The sequence below is a fragment of the Marmota marmota genome, unplaced genomic scaffold (assembly GCF_001458135.2).
Source record: "Marmota marmota marmota unplaced genomic scaffold, marMar, whole genome shotgun sequence".
NCBI lineage: Eukaryota > Metazoa > Chordata > Mammalia > Rodentia > Sciuridae > Marmota > Marmota marmota.
The window spans coordinates 33510453-33531525 of NW_026000240.1; the positions used below are offsets into that span (position 1 = coordinate 33510453).

Genomic DNA, 21073 nt, shown 5'->3' on the forward strand with positions numbered 1-21073 from the left:
GGGGGGGGGGTGTCACTTACTTCTCAATAGCAAACTCCATGATCCCAAGTTTCAATCTCTATAGAATGAGTCTCACCACCACTAACTATCCAGTCTCAGAATTCCCTGATCTTCCTGAGAGGTCACATCTCTCCAAAACATAGTTGTTTAATCTAACCCTGGGTCAAACCTAACTCTCTTTCCCTGTTAAATTCACCACCCACTCAGGATTTTTTTTCACCAGCAGCTATGGGGTCTAGTACATCTCAAAACGTCCCTATCTCCTACCTTCCTTAACCTTAACTTCCCTGCCACCAAAAAAAAAAAAAGACACATGAAAAGTCTAAATAATAAATAATTGCCCATAACCATAAGAAATAAATTAACATGGAACTTTCTAACAGGGAGGGAAAGGCCACCAGGATAGGCAGCTGAGGCATAGTTCCACCCTGGTAAAGAATGTCTTTTCCAGCCACACTCTATGACCTCTCACTCACACTGCAGTGCTTTTCCCTCTCACCCTGGAAAGGGAGATCTGCTTAAAGACAACCACTGAGGAAAGAGACAGAGGTCGGCAATGCCCATTTTCTCTCATGATTCCCCCCGCCCCCAATTTCTAAAATAGATGTGGCTCTGAAAACCAGGGACTTGAGTTACCTGGGCCTTCTTTTCACCCAACTAGAAGGAAACTTGTGATTCCCATGGCTCTTCTCCTGGGCTCACCCTGATGTTCAACTAATAGTGCCATGAACCACCACTCTCTGATTTCCATTTAAAAAAAGATAAATTCATTTTTTAGTTTCCCCCCTTAGTTCCTCCCTCCCTCCCGCCCCTCCCATCTTCACCCCTGCTCTGTTACATACATGTACATACATACCCAAACATATACACATGTGCGAGCGCATGTGTATATGCGACACACACGCACACACACGTGTGCGGGCGCACGCACACATGTGTATACACACACACACACACACACACACACACACCTGGTCTGCTTACTTCCCACCCCTTAAAGAGACCCCATTCCACATGGGATCTCAGTCTGCTCCCCCTGCCCACCCTTCTTCTCTCACTCACCATCCCCTCCCTCCCCTCCCCTCCCCAGGCCAAGCTAAGTCACCCGGTAAGGCAGCTCTCTTGGGAGAGACTGTTCCCAAAGACAGAAATGGGATGTGAACATCTACACTCAGATGGGCAAGCAAGCAAGCAGACAGCATAAGCAAGGCAGGAAGGAAGGGAGACAGGCTGCCCTGCCCTACCGTCCCTGTTTTGGGTCCCTGATTTCCCACTATTGCTGCTCTGTTGGGGTTTTTGTTTTTTGTATTTGTTTTTCCTCTTTTTAAAAATAGCAACAGAGCCCTGCCCCTATGGCTAACCACTCTTCTTTGTCTTCTTCCTTTACCCTCCTGCCAAGAACCCTATTCTCAAAAAGCCCAGATCACTGCCTTTCAGCTTTGTGAGCAACCTGCTGGGGACCCCAAGTGAGGTGGGGAAAGCCTCCCCAGCTATTTCCCAGTGACCTCTATTACATCATCGTCCTTATCCTCATCATCATTGGAACTGAACCCCACCTCAGCAATCTCATGTGAGTCAAATGGAGGCACCTGGGACCGGAGGAGGCCACCAGCTGGGTAGCCTGCATGTGGGGACATGTAGCCAGGGTAGACAGACATGCCCCGTGAAAGGTTACTGGGTAAGACAGGGGAGGGAAAAGGCGCAAACATCCTCGGCTCGGACAGGAGTGGCTGTGAAAATGGGAGTGAATAGCTGGGTAGTATCCCTGGCACAGAAGGGTTGAGCATGAAGGAGGGGTTGCTGGCAGTGACTGAGGTAGCCGTGGAAGAGGAACTGACGGGGCCTGCTGGCACCAGAGGGTCAGTAGTCACTGGAAATACCAGGCGGGCATCTGCCAGCAAATTGGACAGCTGGTAGTAGGAGGGGGTACTGCCCATAAACAGGGAGTTGTCCCCAGCCTGGGAGGTGAAGGGGGCGGTGAGGTTATGATTTAAGGAGACGGGTGGCATGGCAAACCCGCCGGAGACTGGATACCCGTGTTCATACGGCTGCACGGGGGCTGGCAGATGGCCCTTCCTGGACCGCCGGCGGGCTGACTCCTGGGCGGCAGGTGGAGTGGCCAACTTTCGCTTGTGGCCCCTTAAGTCTAGCACTGGGTGCCTGCCACCACAAGGCTGGCCAGTCACCAAAAGGGAACTATTGAGGCAATGACTCCCAAGCCGTGACTCAGTTCCAAGAGCTGTCCCAGGAACAGCACTGCTGTCCACGAGTTGGGCCGGGGGGCCAGGCAGGGAGGCATTGGTGCTTGGGGAGCTCTGACGGGATTCTCGAGCAGCAGCCACATCTGCATACTGCTGGAGCTCACTGATGATCTCCGGACTGTCAGGAGAGACGGGCCTGGCCAGCCCCTCAGGGTCAGGGGCTTTGGGTGATGAGGCACTGTGTCTGCCGTTGCTTGTGGACTCACAAGAAGGTCCCTGGGAACCTAGGAACAAAATACAGATAACTTAGCACCAGAATAGCAATAAAGAGAAGAAAAAACAAAGGGGGAAAGCTATTTTTAAAACACCCTATCTTGTGGCCCCCCAAATTCTAATTATTTGATGTCTAAATAACATCACTCAGTTAACCCTTCCCAGATTTGATCCCAGATATAAGTCTAGCCATGAAAAGGCATGTTACTTTTCTGCACCCAGATTTCCCAATCTGTAAAACTCTACCAATATGAATCCTATGAGATAATGGCTATGAAACATCAGATCATTCTTAAAACTAATCAGACCTTTTTCTAGGGGCAAGAGACAGTGACCAGGGGAGAAAAGAGGTAAATGAAGTTAAAAAGCAGTCCATCCTAGTATAAAAAAACAAAACAAAATCCATAGCTATGGAAGAATTGGCACAACTAGGAAATCTGAATATGACCTGGATATATTATGACCTGGTAACATTATAAAATTATTGTTAGCTGTTCTTTTAGTGTGATAATAGTGTTGTGGCTAGGAAAATGTCTTAAATCTTAAAATATATGTTGAAGTATATCTTACAAAATGATATGAAGTCTTCAACTTACAAATGACTCAAATAATAGAAAGGAAGAGAGAGAGGTTTACAAAAACTAACAATTATTGGATCTAGGTGTAGGGTGTATGGGCACTCACATTGCTGTTCTCTCAACCTTTCTGTCTGTATGAAAATTTTCATAACACAAGTTAAGAAGAACAAAAGCATTGTAGCTCTTGTATCTCGGTGGTGGGGAGGATAAATAAAAATCACTCCCATTGAGGAAAACCTGTCAAGAGTTCCTAACACTGTTAATGTGCCACACATATACCCTCTGGCCTGACAACCCCACTTCTAAGAATATGTCCTATGGATACATCCACATGTCACAGCGGTGCAGCAGAATAATCTGAATGTATATCAATAAGGAGCTAGTTAGTGCACTGTGTTATATCCTATCCTGTGTAAACCTTCAATGAGGCATATCGAGAAGAAATGATAAGGAATGAGTTATTACTGGTGAGTGAAAACAGGAATAAATAGTGTATTATAGTATATTAGCATTGTTTGTTTTAAAAATTTACAAAGAAAAGCCAGGCATGACAGCACATGCCTGTAATCCCAGAAACTTGGGGGCTGAGGCAGAAGGATCACAAGTTCAAAACCAGTCTCGGAAATTTAGCAAGGCCCTCAGCAATTGAAGTGAGGCCCTGAGCAACTCAGCAAGACTCTGTCTCTAAAAGGGCTGGGTATGTGGATCAGTGGTTAAGCATCCCTGGGTTCAATCCCCAGTACCAAAGAGAGAGAGGGAGGGAGGGAGGGAGGATTTTCTATGCATGCAGANAGGGAGGGAGGGAGAGAGAGAGAGAATTTATTTATATGTTATTTACATATTTTATACACACAATTATATGTCCACACTCACACAACCCTGTATCATAGATAGAATATCTCTGAAAAACAAACAAGTGCTTCTAAGCTTCAGGCTAGCTGGAGAAATAGAAAGAAAAACTTATTTTTCACTTAACTCCTTTTTGTACATTTTGAATTAGGAACTATGCATACATTATCTATTAAAAGAAAATAAGCTAATTACAAACCAAGTCAAACCAATGTGCAGGTTGATGGGAAGTAAAAGTTACCATACCTGAGGCAGCCATCCGACCATCTTCAGGGGCCTTTGGTTTGCCAGTTGCCCGGACAGCAAAGATCCGTCCATCACTGGTGCGGATGTACGTCCCTAAGAAGCAGCATGAAGATGACTTTTAGAAACAGATATGTAGTGTTTCCAACAGGCACCATGGGCTGGGAAACAGCTATAAAATTAAGTCTCATTCCCTCTCTCAAGATCCATGAAATGACGAGTCGGATAATAGTTATGGACTCATAATTATTTATCTATTCCAGAAGCATTGATAGTTAGACTACCAAGTATTAGGCACATAGTAATATACTATGACTAAACAAGATAGAAGAGGCCCTGTCTCAAGGAGCTTAATCTCTAGAAGAGAAGACAGATAATTATACCAGAAAGTATAAGAAGAAGTCAATGCAATGGAGGAAATAAAGTGCTATGAAAGAGAACAATTTGTCGCCTTATACTCTCCCCAATACTCTGGCTCAGGTCCTCCTCTTAATCTGACAGGAAGGACCCATATTACTTCATTATCCTCTCTCCTTTGTTAAAAGAATTCAAGACCCACACCTTCTATTCCCTCAAGGCACTAATCTACCTTCTCTTCATTCTTGAGTATGTCATTAGATCAATATTCTGGAGTGTCAGGCCCACCTGTAGGTTTCTAGAATATCAGAACTACCTGTAGGCCAGGAGTTGGCAAACATTTTCTTAAAGATCCAGAGACTAAATATTTATTGTATTATAAGCTATAAGATCTCTGTTGGCAGCTTCTTAATTCTTCTGTAACATGAAAATGGCTAGGCATGGTTGCATTTCAATCAATATTCACAGACACTAAAATGTGAATTTGGGGGGAGGGGGTATTGGGGATTGAACCCAGGGACATTTAACCACTGAGCCACATCCCTAGCCTGTTTATAGTTTATTTTGAGACAGGGTCTTGCTAAGTTGCTTAAGGCCTCAGTAAGTTGCTGAGGCTGGCAGTGAATTCACAATCCTCCTGTCTCAGCCTCCCAAGCTGCTGGGATTACAAGCATGCACTTCCATGCACAGCTTAAAAGTGAATTTCTTATAATTTTCACATCACAAAATGTTACTCCCTTTTTTCTTTTTTTACCCAAATGAAAACGCAAAACCCATTCTTAGCATCCAGGTACAGTAACAGGGAGCACACTGGACTTGCCCATGGGTTGTAGTTTGCTGACCTCTGCTCTAAGTTAGAAAGAGCCCCGTTATGCGGTGGGAAGAACCCAGTAAGAGAGCTTGAGTTGTCTTTGTGCATCTGGGTACTTCAGGGAAACCTTTTCCTAAGCCTAAAGGTACTCTTAACTCTAGGGTAAAATCTCTTTACCGCACACAAAAAAACAAACCCCAAAACAGCCTCATATATTGATGGGTTTAGTTAAAGGCTAATATGAAAAACAGGCTTCGATTGTTTCTTGACACTGTTTAGGCCAGCTTTTTCATTCTAGCAATCTCTCGTCACTCTGTAAGGAACCCAGAAATATGTATGGACTTTTTATATTACCACACTCAAAAAATTTTATCACATGCCAGGTACAGTGGCACACATGTGTGTTCCCAGCAACTCAGGAGGCTGAGGGAGGAGAATCTTAAGTTTAAAGCCAGGCTTAAGCAACTTAAAAAGAATTGAGAATATACAGATGTAGCTCAGTGGTAAAGCACCTCTGGGTTCAAAAAAATTTAAAAAATCATGCAACTCATGTGTACTAATTCATTCACACAATCATTACATTTCCCAGCCTGAGAGTCTCACTCTGTTCTCCAAGGAAAAAGGTACAAATGACACATTAACACATATGTTGGCTTATAATCCATTTCATAGTGCTTTCCTATCAGTTTTGGTCTCTGGGTATCTACCCATCCCCCTCCGAAGATTCTCCATAAAAACAGTGGCAAAATACAGAAACACAGGGATGGACCTTGATTCCCTTTTTTAAAGTGTAAGTGACCTTACCAATATTCATTGGGCTCAACCCAACTCTGCCAAGCTCCTAGAAATGCCATTTTCTTATATCCCCCAATTGTGACAATTTTGTGAGATGATTCCTATGCTCCATTAGCTCAAGTCATTTGTATTTATTCTGTTTCCCAGCACAGTACTCTCAAACAAAGGCAAGGGATAGGTTCTTTGGTCAGGCTCTCACCTTTTGTCCCACGGATGATGTGGATGCTCTCACCAGCATTAATTCTAGCCTGAACATCTGTAGAGCTGTTGAGTCCAGGAATAACAATATCTAGTGAAAAATAGACCTCAAATTTAGATTGCATAGGGCCTGACTGAAGAAGGGAAAGAAAATGCAAAGACCCATATCTGTCCCAGTTCCTCAATGGTTTCCTACAAGCTTCTCTGTGGAGCAGAAGTTTAGAATCAAGAAAGGTGAAATAGGCAGAATCTTTTACAATTGTCTCAACAAAGAATACTAAGAAACCAAGAAATCTGCTCATCTTTCCAATTTTCCTTGCTTTAATTAAAAATTATAGTTTTAATTTAGAAAAAAAATTTTAATTCAAATGGCATTTTATCGATTCCACATCACTTCAGGCTCCAAAAGTGGTCTCATCCTCTTCCATGTTGGCATTACTCCACACACAGTAAAGAGTATTTTCAAGAATCAGCAGAGAAATGGGATTGCAAAGAGCTCTTTTTTTTTAATTGTTGTTTACTAATTTCACTTTTTTTTTTTTTTACAATGGACATGTATTCTTTTTATTCTCATATAAATCAGTTAAGATGTTTTCATTTAAATTTATATGTCATGAATATTCTAAATAGCAAGATGGAAAATAGGATCATGAAATGTTTCCTTCCCAATCACTTTGAATCACAGAATTAACTAAAGGGTAACTAGGCTGCCCACCTTGCACTATTGCTCACTGACCCAAAATGCTCCAGCTACATCAAACTCACAATGAAAGAAGCAAGTGACAATTCAGGTTTCTAATTACATAGGGAAGTTGATAGCTGTCTTTTATACCTAGCTGATCTTATGTCACCTAGCAGGACTCAGCACATTCACATCTCTGTGACAGCTTATGAGACCTACCCTGTGATCTAATGACACTTCCATAATCGCTGTGTGCTCAAAGGATTCCATCCACCATACTCAAGAAAACCCAGTTCTGTGTTTTTCTTAAGATATTTCACCAGATTGCAAATTCTTCTCTGCTATCTTCTCTATTCTTACCTACAGTGCCAAATGTAGTAAGGTCTAGAATACAAAAGGTATTTGACAAATATTTCCTAGTGAACAAAGTCATTTTAAAAGGGATGATACCCCTGAATAGAATGGAACAGTTCTCTGACCTGTTGTGGTGACCACCTTCTGCACGAGGACTCCCGCCCTCTGCAAGTAGTTAATCGGGAAGTTCATGGATGGATTTGTGCTGGAAGCAGAGCTTACAGTGCCTCCCAGTGGGACATGCCGTGGCATCATAGGGATGGGGGTGGACTGTACAGGACGAACACTGGCCACAGGCTTTTCATCACCCTTCAGTGTTGGCTGCCTATAAGAGAAAGACAAACAGAGAGTTGAGAAGAACAGTTCTTGCCTCTCTCCAAAGGCTGTGGGGCCTCTCCAGACTGCCCTATTCTACATTCTCAGTTGGTGCTAAGAGAAGAATCAGAAGAACCTACAGGGTCTGGTCAATTTAAAAGGAGACCAAAGTCAGACATGGGGGCACATGCCTGTAATTCTAGCTACCTGGGAGGCTCAGGCAGGAGGCCCACAAGTTCAAAGCCAGCCTGGGCAGCTTAGTGAGATTTTGACTCTAAATAAATAAATAAATAAATAGGGCTGAGGGTATAGCTCAGTGGTAGAGGGCCCCCAAGTTCAATTTCCAGTACTGCAAGAAAAGGGGAAAAAAAGATAAGAGGCAGATCTTAGAAAGAGTGGCAGAGAAAGATGCAGAGGGATAACACCTCTCCAAGAGAAGCAGAGTTAGATGTCAATGGAATACCACCTTTCTGGAGATAAGAGGAGCCATGTGCTTCTCTAGAATTTGGATTATCTAGATCAAGAGTTAATCCCTTGAAAGGAAGTTAGAATGATACCAATATGCACAGAGGGAGGAAGAGTTCTTCAGACCACAGGGTATATTACATTAAAGACAAAGGGGGTAAAGTTTTCCTCATTTACCCTTGTGGTAGAATATGTTTAGGTGATCTTGAGAGACTGTCCCAACCTTAAGCCATTTTTACTCTCTGAAACCTCAAGTCTTGATAAGTAATACAAATACCCTTCTCTATACTACTTGTCACCAAGCTCCTACTGATTCCTGAGCCAGTCTTTAAATTGCCCCTGTAGTCAGGACCACCACACAAAAGCAGCAACAGCAGCATTACTGTGCACAAAAGCCAAACTTCTAAATGACCCAGTGCCACAGCCAATATGAGAACTGGCTTAACACCAAAATGTTAATCCGTAGTCAATAGCTCATTCTTCACTATCAGTTTCCTTTCAAATGGATGTTGGTACTCTGAGAAAGTTATTCCTGATTCAAGATTTTTTTTAAAAGTTCCTATCTCTAATGTCTTCAGTCTTTGGGCCTGGGGTAGAAATTCCCTTGGACAGGTATGTTCTTCCTCAACTGACTGAAGACTGGCTCATGAGAACACTTTTATACCACTCTGCTTTTAGAATTGATCTGCATGATTCCTCAATCACACCACTCTCAGATTGCTACAGGCCCACTGGGGAAGCTCCTTGGTCAGTGTGGAGACCAAAGTTCCCAGATAGGCTTGGCAGGAGTTAGAGACCCTGGTTAGATGTCAACAGGATTCCTCCTAGGATCAAAAGTCAGATAGATGATAGGATGCCAACCTAAATTTCATATTCTTGCTAAGGCTAGGAATTTGGGCAGGAAGGCCTCTTCAGGTATCCAGATGGGATAAGGAATCAGCAGAATCATGGTATGCCCCCATCAAATGCAATGAGAAGCTAGAATCTCCACAGGGCCGAGGTAGGCTGGAAATAGAGCTATCTCCTCACAGCCCAGCCTGGACCATTTGTCACATTTTCTCCCCAAAATGCTTTTCTCCCTTTGGGCTCAGACTTAATCTACTCCTTATGTTACAAAGAAGAGTCCAGAAAAAAACAGAGGTGAAGGACAAAAGCAGAAAACCTTCCCAGACAATAGTATCTTGAAAATGACACAAAAATAAGAAGCCTGAGGCTTTAAGAGTGACTTTCTACTTAAAAGTACATTCAATGAATAGCAGCCAGCTTATCATGCAAAAGGATATACGTTCTATTTCCAGTACCAGCAAAAAAAAAAAAAAAAGCAAATTTATGCACACAAAGAAAAAAATCAGTATCTTGTACATAAAATCTTAGAACTTTAATATTTTCAAGTCCTCATTGGCAAGATTATTTTTTACATGTGACTCTTATAAATTGATTCCCCTCAAATAAAATAATTTGCTTTCATTCAAAAAAAAACTAGGCAATTAGAGGATAGGAAAGGCAGCAGAATACAACAGACACTAGTATGGCAATATGTAAATCAATGGATGTGTAACTGATGTGATTCTGCAATCTGTATACGGGGTAAAAATGGGAGTTCATAACCCACTTGAATCAAAGTGTGAAATATAATATATCAAGAACTATGTAATGTTTTCAACAACCAACAATAAAAATTAAAAAAAAAAAAAGATTAATCCTAACCAAAAAAAAAAAAAAATTAGGCAATTAAAAAATGCAAACCACTCAATCAATGACTAGACAGTTGATCTGGTTATTACAAAGGAAGGTGAGGGCTGAAAGGCACTTTGTCTTTAAATACAGAAAAAACTGACACATAGATACTTGTTCTGTAATATCTAACAAAAAGTCTCCCTCCCTCCTTAGTAGTTGGCCTCCACACAGTTCACATTCTCAACTATTCAATAAATTTTCTTGCTCAAGATCATCGCACACTTACAGAATTAAATCCCATTAGGAACAAAAGTATTCCCAGACTATAATCTGGGACTAGAAAGATCATGGCCATCAGCTTGAACTTCAATGCTATGTGAATTCTAGAGCCAAGGTGCTGGGATAGGATGAAACTGAGGAAGGGCTGAACTTTTGTGTTTTGGGAAGCTGTATTCCCTTCTGCCCCACTCAGTTCCCCCAGGAGTCCTTAAAAGCTCTTCTGAGTGAGAAAACCAGCAGCTCACTTTTCCAGCCAGGGCAGTGAAAACCAGAGTCACTTAAAACACCATGGCTGCTAAACTACTTTGACACCTGACCCTAGAACAAAACCTACCAGAGTTCATGACAGCCAAAGCAGCAGATTGTAGGCTCTCCCTTTGGTTAAAAAAAGAAATTGAAAAAATTTGGGCCTGGCCTAGCAGCAGACCCTCCCTCCCCTTTCAATAACTCACCAGTTCCTCTGACTGAAGGCAGGGATGCTGGTCAGGCTCTGGTCACTGGCAGGGTAATATTGTGCATATGATGGGCGGGTGTAGGGAACTGACGTGCGTTTGTCTTCCTCATAACTTTTCTTTGCTGCTTTTTTCTCAGCCTTGGTCAGTTTGTGATCCTTTCGGTTGAGGAGCAATGACTCATGCTCGAAAGGCTCCTAGGGACACAGGGGGATGTTGATTTAATTACCAGTCTTTGTGCCAGCATGACTGACTGCCCTGCCAACATACTGATGGACAATGAATGTTACTTTGAAACCAAGAAGGGGCTGGCTCTCTCCAGCACTCGTAAAGAGCCTGCTCATAGGCACACATAAGCAGGTTTACTGTCTTTCTGTCATAATTCTAACCTAGTACCCACTTCAGACACCTAAGCCTGTCTTCTCTATTAGAAAATTAAGAAACTACATTTTCAGAACTTCCCCCCTCTCTTTCTGCTATATAAACTCACAATGGCCAAATTATTCCACATGTCTGAGCTCAGTACTCCTAGAATCTGACAAAGGGTAGAAGCAGGTGGTTGGAGTAGAAAAGGGACTATCTGGGTCAAGGAAAAGAATCAATTGCATCCCAGATGTCTGAATGAAATACAACTTCAAATGAAGAAAGCAAGCTTGTCAGACAAGCCTCCTCTGACAGAGTCTGCCATGCTTGGGGACTTCATACCTACTGGGTTCTTACCTTGGTGATGAGGTGAGGGTACTTCAAACAAGCAAGCTGTAGAACTGACTCCTTGATACCTTTTACATTCAAGGATGCTTGGGGAGCTGGCTCCTTCTCAACAAAGTGCAGTAGGTTTTCCACCTCTTTCCGGGTAAAGTTCAGCATTGGATTTAGATCATCTACCACCCGATCTAGAAGAGAGAAGAAATAAAGAAAGATAGCACATGGCAAAGAAGATTAAAAACACAATTACAAAGGTTAGCAGGGAGAAAGGAGGTTTTATGTGGCAGAACTGTCACTACTGATGAAAAGTCATCCCATACCTGAAAGTCAAAGGTCAAGACCAGGAATGATAGTGAATGCCTATAATCCTCATCACTTAGGAGGCTGAGGCAAGAGAAGGCTGGGCAACTTAGAGAGACCCTAAGAGAGACCCTACAAAGGGCTGGAGGTATAGTTCAGTATTGGTTAAATTTCTGATACGGAAAAAAAAAAAAGTCTAAAACCAGGTCTAAGGCCCTGGTGAAATGAAAACATCAGAAGAAAAAATTGCATAATTAGCTTGGCTCTTGTCATTAAATCCATCTTCAACAATGTGAGGTCAATCCCTTTTAATGATTGGAATGAGAATAAGAAGGGAGGAACTGCTGGTTTTCTAAGATTCCTCACCTGCCTATGATCCCATACCCTGCTCTTCCCCTCCCACCTTTGATACTATAAGGAAGGCAGCTTGTATAGATGTACCTCTGGAATGCCTCCAAGATAGCCCACCTGACATGCCCTGCTTGGAAATCTGACGATCATAGATCTTCTTTTCAAGCGTATAATCAGCCACCAAACGATAGATGTGACAGGGCTTTTTCTGGCCATAACGGTATACCCGACATACTGCTTGGGCATCATGGCAAGGGTTCCAGGAAGCATCAAACACCACCACTCGATTGGCGCCAATTAGATTCACACCCAAGCATCCGGCCCTTTAAAACATAAGGTAATAGTCATTGAGTCTTTAGTCTTAAAGAAGGTTTTTTATCAGCTTTACCCTCCCCCAACATCACTCTTCATTTTAAGCACAATATACTCAAGAATTTTGCTGTCCTGCTGAAAAATAGTTATGTTCCTCAAGCACTGAAAAGTATACTCTTAAATCCAACATGGCAGTGCCTACAACTCTCTATTCCTCTGTAACAAGTAAGGCCCCACATCCTGGTTCCAGAATGATATCCTTGGTCAGGGGATATTTCTACACACAGATGTTTCCAGTGTTTTTACTCTAATCACTGAGGGGAGTGACAGGCTCATACCCTGCTATGAAACATTCCGGTGGCAGAAGGCAGCACAGCTTTTGAGGTACTTGGCATGAGACAAAGGATGCATCAGCCTTTTATGATTACTTTGACTGTTCACTTTTTCAGGCACTTTCAATTTATCACATTGTCTATGCCTCAGAACAATTCTCAGAGAAAAGCTAATTATAAATGTTAATAAAAGTCTCAAAGAACTTTATATCACTACCACAACTGCTCTTCTACCACAACTTCTTTTTGGGATACCCTCTCTGATCTCAAAACAAGTTACAAGGCCAGGTGCGGTGGCATACACTTGTAATCCCAGTGGCTCAGGAGGCTGAGACAGGAGGATTACTAGTCAAAGCCAGCCTCAGCAACAGGAGGCACTAAGCAACTCAGTGAGACCCTGTCTCTAAATAAAACACAAAATAGGGCTGGGGATGTGGCTCAGTAGACGAGTGCCCCTGAGTTTAATTCCTGGTACTAAATAACAACAACAAAAAGAACAAGTTACAAACCTGAGTAGACTTCAAACCTGAGAGCCTTTGGGGTATATGCCTATGTGGCCAATTGTTTGAACACACGCCTTTGACCTCCCCTCACAGGTTTCACTCACCTTGTGGAAAGAAGGAACAGCCAGGTGGTGAGGTTGCTGGGATCATTGAACTGATTAATGAGTCGCTCCCTCTCAAAGGCAGGGGTGCTACCATCTAGCCCTAGGAAGGAAGGAAAAACCACAAGAAGTATACAGATGAGAGCAGGGATATTCAGCAAAAGTCACTAGGAAATGTGTTTTATGAACAGAAACACTACAGTGCTCAGATCCCACCCCTAGACATATCATGGGGCTACAGTGAGTCCAGGCTTCCACAATGTAAAAGTACCCTCAGGTGATTCTCACATACGACAAGGATCATAAACTACTTTTCTGCCCTTTTATCTAAGGGTGAATTCTAAGACCAAGGCTCTTAGATTTAAGAGTGCATGTACTCACCTAAGAAGCTTAAAAAACAAAGGTTCAAGGTGATCTCTCTACCTCAGCCCAGGGAGTCCTGGGGTGAGTTCAGGGAGACTAAGGATTCTGTGTTTTGGTATGGGTAACATTCCTCCACCAGATATTTGCATTTTTAACAAGCTTCTTAGGCTAAGAACTTGCTTTAAAAAGACATAAGAGCAATAAAGTTGGAGCAGTTGAATGTAACACATGAATGAAAAGAGGAGCTCAAAAGGGAGAGGGAAAAAATATATCATACTATTATGGAAGCAATAGTATAACTGCTCAGTATTGTGGTCCTCAGTGAGGACCCCAGCCTATCTCTCCAACCTGCATTCTCACAATTTCAAAGCACAGATCACCACTGACTCATTGGGCAAGTCTACAGTGAACACAAGTTCTGTGCCACACCCTGTACTTCGGTCTCCTTGCCACCCTCTAAACCTCCATTCCTCTGAATCTTTCCCTTAGGCCAGTGGTTCTTACAGAGCATGGTTTCTCTACTCTTGCACTTTCCAGGGGATATTTGGCAATATGTGGAGACATTTTTGATTGTCAAAATTGTCTCTAGTGAATAGAGACCAGAGATGCTGCTAAATATCTAACAATACACAGGACAGCTCCCTATAACCACAGTCTGGCCCAAATGTCAACAGAGCTGAGGTCAACTATTTCTCAACTTTTTTTCCATTACCATTCCCCTAAGGACCGTTTTTAGACATTTTCCCCCATCACATCATGTCTTCCATGAAATTTTAATACACAGATATACTATACATCTGTTTATGCATTATATATAGAGATATATATATATATGTGACTTATACATTGAAAAAAGTTAAGAATTTTCACACGCACACACACACAAATTTTCACCCTTTTAGAGGTATTATTTTCCCCACAGAGAAAGCAGGACTGACGTATGCTCACTCTGCTCTTCTGCCTTGGAATAATTTTCAGGCCACTCTCACTCTATATATTCGAATTCTCCCCATCTTTTCTGAAACACTTCTCCAGCCAGTCTCACTACACTTATCTATCCTTCTTAGAATCCCAGAATGGGCAATCAGTGCTACATTTGCATTGGAGCTATTACATCTCAAATGAAGACTAGGGCAATGCCTTCTACTTCTCTACATGCCTCCTATTTTTCCCAAATCCCCCCAGTCCCTAATATATTGATTCATTCATAAAAGTTGGCTCTTAGGGTCTTCCTGCTCCTAGGCTAATCACAGATCATTTTTATGCACTGATGGCGAGCAAAGCATGAGAAGAGGAAAGGAGAGAGAAGGAAATCAGAACTTTCCAAGGCTCCAGGAACGAAGCAGCAATAAACTCACGGAAGTAGCTGACATTTCGAACCCACTTCTGTGCTCCCTGCCCTTCAGCACCAGGCAGGCAGGGCACTTCTCGTTTTCCCAGGAACTCTTCAATGAGAGCCAAGGTGGAAAGGCTCTGGCTGAAAGGGAAAATATGGTTCAGATGGCTCGCAGATCCCAGGAATCTTGTTCCCAATAGGCCTATATTCATGTACAACCTTCTGACAATGGAAGCTCCCACAACCTATTACCCATAAGCAGCAACCCCACCAAGAACAAGCAAAGATATTCTGCCTAGCTCATAATGGAAGCAGAGTCATCTACACTCTTATTACCATCACTTCACTGAAAAAAATAAGTCTCTCCATCCTTATTTCCTCCACTAAGAAATTTGGGGGTTTAGCTCAACACTCAAATAGCATTAGTACTACAAACCAATACCAAGTGAATATACATTAAATCTAATCATGAGCCACAGGCAATCTTACGATCTTGATAGGGAAAGAAAATGACTTGGCTTCTTCTAAAACAATGCAGATGGCCAGTCTTCCCTAAAGTAATTCTTAAAATCAGAGGTCACTACGTTCTCCCAAGTTAGAATCATTGCTGCCCTCTCAAAGAATGTCACATGTATGCATGTATGAATATATCACAATGAATCCTACTTTTATTCAGAAGTACAATGTATCAATTTTTAATATAAGTAAATAGAAGGGAGATCAGTATAGCAAGGAAGGGGACTAGGCGAAGGGAGGAGGCAAGAGAAAGGGGAATTACCATAGAATGAAATGGAGCAAATTATGTTTTGTACACATATGATTATGTCAAAATGAAATAATAAAAACGGGCTGGGGCTGTAGTTCAGTGGCAGAGCGCTTGCCTAGCACATGTGAGAGACTGGGTTCAATACTTAGTACTGCATAAAAATTAACAAATAAAGCCATTCGGTCCACCTACAACTACAAAAAAATTTTTTTAAATAATAACAATAAAAACATAATTTAAATGTGTCCCATGTAGAGGCTCCCAAGGTAGGCTCCTGCCACTTGGCTTTTCTCGGGGCATAATCTGGTCAGAAGAAAAAAGGAAAAGCAATTTACTACATGTCTGTTTTCCTGGGAAGTCCATTCTTAATGAGACTCAATGACTGACAATGTGACTATGAAACAAATCATCACTTACTTGGCCTTATATACAAAACTTTTATAGGGGAGGTATAAAAGCAGATTAGAATAGGGATCAGCAAAGGTTTTCTGTAAAGGGTCAAATAGCAAACAAACATTTTAAGCTTTGTAGATCACATATACTCTGCTGAATATTTTGTTGTTGTTCTTGTTTTATAACCCTTTAAAATTTCCAAAAACTACTTTTAGCTCTCAAGTGGAAGAAAACAGTTGTGGTGCACACGTCTGTAATCTCAGCAACTCAGAAGGCTAAGGCAGGAGGACTGCAAGTTCAAGGCCAGCCTGAGCAATTTAAGTAAGACCCTGTCTCAAAATCAATAATAAACCAGGCACAGTAGTGCATGCTTATAATCCTAGTAGCTCGTGAGGCTGAGACAGGAAGATCATGAGTTCAAAGCCAGACTCAGCAAAAGTGAGGCGCTAAGCTACTGAGACCCTGTCTCTAAATAAAATACAAAATAGGGCTGGGGATGTGGCTCAGTGGTTGAGTGACCCTGAGTTCAATCCCTGGTACCTAAAAAATAAATAAATAAATAGGTTGAAACTGTGATTCAGTGGGAACAAAAACCAGCCACAGGGGCTAGGGTTGTGACTCAGTGGTAGAGTGCTTGCCTAGCATGTTTGAGGCACTGAATAGATTCTCAGCACTACATATAAATAAAAGAATAAAATAAAGATTTATTAACATATATATAAACCAGTCATGGGCTGTATCTGGTCAAGGTCATAGTTTGAAGGATTAGACAATGATCTCTAATGTTAGCTTAGGGTTCTAAATTGTTCTCTGTGGAGAAAATGCATTGGACAAAGAAAGATACTCCAAAAGAGAAAGACAAAATGCAAGAAAGGTCCTCACAATAAGTGTTTGGTTGAAAAGGCACTGCAAGAGAAAAAGGAGCTAATGTGAGCCTACTTGGTCTCACTCGCCAAAAGCTGTGTTAATCCTTACCAGAGAAAGACAGTCTCAACTTTCTCTTCCTACCTGAACACAAGGATCTTGTCCCCTAGCTTAACACTTTCCTCAATCAGGTGGAATAGTAGTACCATCTTGGGAGAGTTTTCCAAGACTCCAGTCTGGTAATTAGTCAGAAGGTCCTTGGCCTGCAAGAAAAAAATGAGACAGCTGGGAGCAGGTCCAAAGCCAGATGATCAGGAATAAAATTCTCTCCAAGACCATGGCCCACTGGCCACCTTTAGAGTTCCCTGCACAGACCTTGGCAGTATACTACATTGTGCACCTGACTCTCTCACAAAGTGGGCCATGCACCATCTAGTTTCAGCATTACTTTATGGTTATTATAGGATCTAATTGACTCACCCATTCATATGTGACAATGTTGTTGCCTCGCTCCTGGAATGGGTTGAAGCCAACCCCCTGTAGGAACTTGCTATTGGTTGCCTCTCCCATTGAGGAAGCCAAGGTTGTATCCTCTCCCTTGCCTTTTGTTCCCTGTGGTGGGCAGCGGGCACTGGTCCCTGCTGAGCCAAGTTCTTCTACGTCTAGGTCCTGCTCATTGGCCAGGTTCTCCTTCTGAAGAGCTTCATACAGCACATCAGGGTGATTCCAGATCTGAGGTAAAAGGAAAGAAAGGGGCATAAGACAGAAAACATTCCAAGGGTGTCCCAGAGAGTGTGGAAATTTACACCTCACACAGTACACACTGTCACACCAAAAGCTAATGTACCTCTAACACCTTCAAAAAGCCTGCACATTTGCTTTTACTATCAGCTCTGATGACCACAACACATGACTGGGAGAGTTCATACCAAAGCAATTCCAGTATGTCTGGTATCTAATCCAAAAGGATCTAATCTAATCATAAAACTTGCTTTCTTATTCAAATAAGAATAAGAATGTTTTTGTTTCACTATGTGGCTACAGTCAGCTACCATATGAAACAAGTCTAATTTCTTCCTATGAACAAGATGTATCTGACTTATATATGACCAATCATATGTCATTTCAGTGATCATTCCTAGCAATAGTTGAGAATTTCTGGAAGAAGAGCAGGAAGGAGGAAGGAAGAAAAACACTGGTCCTGAAGCACTATCATAGACCACTTTTGTTTTTGTTTCCTGGCTCTAGTCTACAACTGTGGCTACAAGAGAAATACTTTAAAGAAGCATTTCTGAAGTAAGTCACTGAGGTCTGTGTGCCTCATCTGTCCACATACATACATTCTAGATGACTTATTGAAGTAGTGAATAATCAAGAATAATACATAACAGGTCTGCTGAGAGTACAGCCAGGGTACAGAATAAAAGAAATAGTTCCCTCACTAACGGTATGAAAGAGATTAAAATCTGATAAAAAATAGATCAGACATAAAGTTGTTCACATAACTTGTCTAAGCTGTACATTTCTTAAGAACTGATAATATTAACAGTCCAAAACTCCACCCCACAATATTCCTCCATCACCACCACCCCTTTTCCAAGTGAAAAGGACAGTGGAAAAAAAAGCAATTTCTCAAGTTTAACAAGTTGTGCAACTGAGCTGCAAGAGGTACCAGTTATACTACAGTTGTGCACACGCCTAAGAACTGTGTGGTGCACAATCAGCATATGTTTTCTTTGAGCCCTTACAGAGCACTCCAGTGCAGGGAACTGAGATGGCCTCTCCGGCTTTATTCTTCCTTTATCAAGGACTCCCAGCAGAAGTAACTCACTGAGGACTGTGTGCATGCTTAGTCCCCAACACAATCTTCCATGAGGCCCCAACGCACCTTACAGCACACGCAGAAAGCCTTGAGAGGGTTCAGCCCCAGCCAGCCACTGCTACCACAGTCTCGGAAGCGGTCCATGAACTGTGTATACAAATCTCGCTGGATCTTAGATAGCCGCACCAGGATCACATTCTCTTCCTTGGCAGGGAGATGAATCTTCAGCACAGTGTGGCCTCTCCTAGAGAGGCAGAGGTTAGAAGTGGCCAGGAAGTGTGGCCAGATGGGAACAATGCAGGAAGAAAACATGGCCTTACACTCCTGACACACCTTCCTTTCAAGGATCTCAATATACAACCTTTCAATAATGCAGAGTGGTTTGGCACCATGAAGTAAAAACTTGTCTTAAGAATAACAACCAAACCAGGAGGCAGAGTGGCCTGTCTTAGGCTATTACTGATTGAGTGACCAAGCCCAATTCCCCCGGCTGCCTCCTTTCTCTATACATGCCATCTTAACAAGGTTTTAAAGGGACTGCTTTAAACTAATCTGAGCTAGCTACATCAAATAAGATGCTGAGACTGGTAAGGCCATAGCCCTAGAACCACCACTTCTATTCTTTCACCCAACTCTGCAGAATGCTAGCTCTCTTGCTTTTCTCAGCAAGTAAAGCAGGTATCTCTAGAAATTTCTTTTTCTTTTTTTTAAGGTATTAATTTTATTCATTTATTTATTTATATGCAATCAAACCCAGTGCCTCACACATCTAGGCAAATGCTCCACCACTAACCCCAACCCCAGCCACATCTCTAGTAATTTTAAAGATAACTTTTGAGTGAAGCACTTCTAGGTCAAATTTTCATAAGACCGAAATGGTCTACTAGCTATTTACACATATCTAGCTATTATCTACTAGGTATTTACACACAGGAAAGTTTATTACTACGAAGAGCCCTCACTCATAATAGCCTTGGAAAGCTCACTGCCCCTCTGAGGATGCAGAAAACAGGGCCCTGAGCCTGGCTTACCTCTGCACAAAGCCCTCCAGGAGGCTGTGCAGGACATGGCTCCGGTACCGCATGAGGCGGACGTCCTGAGGCGTGCTATCGATACACTGCCCATTCAGAATAGGGCGTTCAAACATGTTGCTGAACTCCTGTCGAGTGCCAAGGAAATCAGGGCGTACAAAGTCCACCATGCACCAGTACTCGATGAGGTTGTTCTGCAGGGGGTACCCAGTCAGCACCACCCTGCGGCGAGAGCGTATGTTCTTCAGAGCCTGTGAGGTGCTGGCCTGGCAGTTTTTGATGCGGTGTCCCTCATCACAGATCACCACATCAGGACCAGGGCGGCATAAAGCCTTCTCAAACTCTAGGGAGGGAAGAGGATCCGGAGTCAGAGGGTGAGAGGGCCTGCTCTTAGTCAGTAATATGAGAAGTAGGGGAGCACCCTGGAGGAGACAGAAGAAATGAAGGAAGCAGGAAAGCAAGAGTCAGCTCCCATTGGTGAAAGGGAGCCAGCCATCCAAGCTCCTGCATGTTTGGTGTGATGCTAACCTGGCCATTGACTCTTGCAACAGGCATCCCCTCTCCCCTATCCCTTTCCTTATTTCTTTATTCATTTTTAGGCTAACAGTAAAACTGACTTGCAACCCTAGGACTTATACTAACCAACTGGACAGTAGAGAGCAGTAACCACAGAGTGCCAGCTCAGGATTAAAAATACAGCTGGTAGGAATAATCCAAATCCTTCACTAGGATTTCACCATTATCAGCATCTTGGCTTTTTCTGAGGACTGGCTGCTAGGAGCTAACTAAAAGACAAGGTCTTCCCATAATTATTCACCAATCATTGCTAAATGGCAAATTCATTCCAACTCTGCCCCCGAAGAAAACCTAGACCAAACATAATCTCACAGATGAAGAGAACTATAAAATGATAGCCTCTGAATGTTTCAAAAACTTTCTTCCCACTGGGTACAGTGGCATACACCTGTAATCTCAGCAACCCAGGAGGCTGAGGCAGGAAAATCACAAGTTCAAGACCCCATCTCAAAATAAAAAATAAAAAGGGCTGGGGATGTAATTCAGTGATAAAGCACCCTTGTGTTCAATTCCCAACACAAACAGAAAACAACTTTCTTCCCCAAATGGGCAAAAGCTCCTTAGAGGAAGAAATAGAACTACGAGTGGAATGGTTTTCCCTAAAAGCAACTAGGGTAAATTCTTTTTCATAAATTTGCACATAACAGTACTACTCTTATATCTTTCTATGAGTGATTCAAATGCTTTATAAACTGGATGCAGTGGTACACACCTGAAATCCTAGCTACTTGGAAGGCTGAGGCCACCCTCAGCAATGTAACAAGACCTTTTCTCAAAATAAAAAAGGGT

General features: G+C 42.4%; 1 protein-coding gene across 4 annotated transcripts in view; it reads right to left on the reverse strand.

The window, feature by feature from the left end:
• The window catches only part of LOC107143177 (RAD54 like 2), a 60265-nt gene that overhangs the window by 37160 nt on the left and 2032 nt on the right, over nucleotides 1–21073 (reverse strand). For all 4 annotated transcript variants that reach the window (XM_048794638.1, XM_015486773.2, XM_048794639.1 and 1 more), the window contains exons 3-15: nucleotides 19709–20051; nucleotides 18744–18921; nucleotides 17336–17587; nucleotides 17000–17118; nucleotides 14855–14973; nucleotides 13137–13236; nucleotides 12003–12208; nucleotides 11250–11422; nucleotides 10530–10726; nucleotides 7467–7666; nucleotides 6307–6396; nucleotides 4148–4240; nucleotides 2035–2485 (exon numbers count right to left, since the gene is read on the reverse strand). In XM_048794638.1, coding sequence (XP_048650595.1) covers nucleotides 2035–2485; nucleotides 4148–4240; nucleotides 6307–6396; nucleotides 7467–7666; nucleotides 10530–10726; nucleotides 11250–11422; nucleotides 12003–12208; nucleotides 13137–13236; nucleotides 14855–14973; nucleotides 17000–17118; nucleotides 17336–17587; nucleotides 18744–18921; nucleotides 19709–20051 — 2521 coding nt within the window. The remainder of the gene's footprint in view (nucleotides 1–2034; nucleotides 2486–4147; nucleotides 4241–6306; nucleotides 6397–7466; nucleotides 7667–10529; nucleotides 10727–11249; nucleotides 11423–12002; nucleotides 12209–13136; nucleotides 13237–14854; nucleotides 14974–16999; nucleotides 17119–17335; nucleotides 17588–18743; nucleotides 18922–19708; nucleotides 20052–21073) is intronic.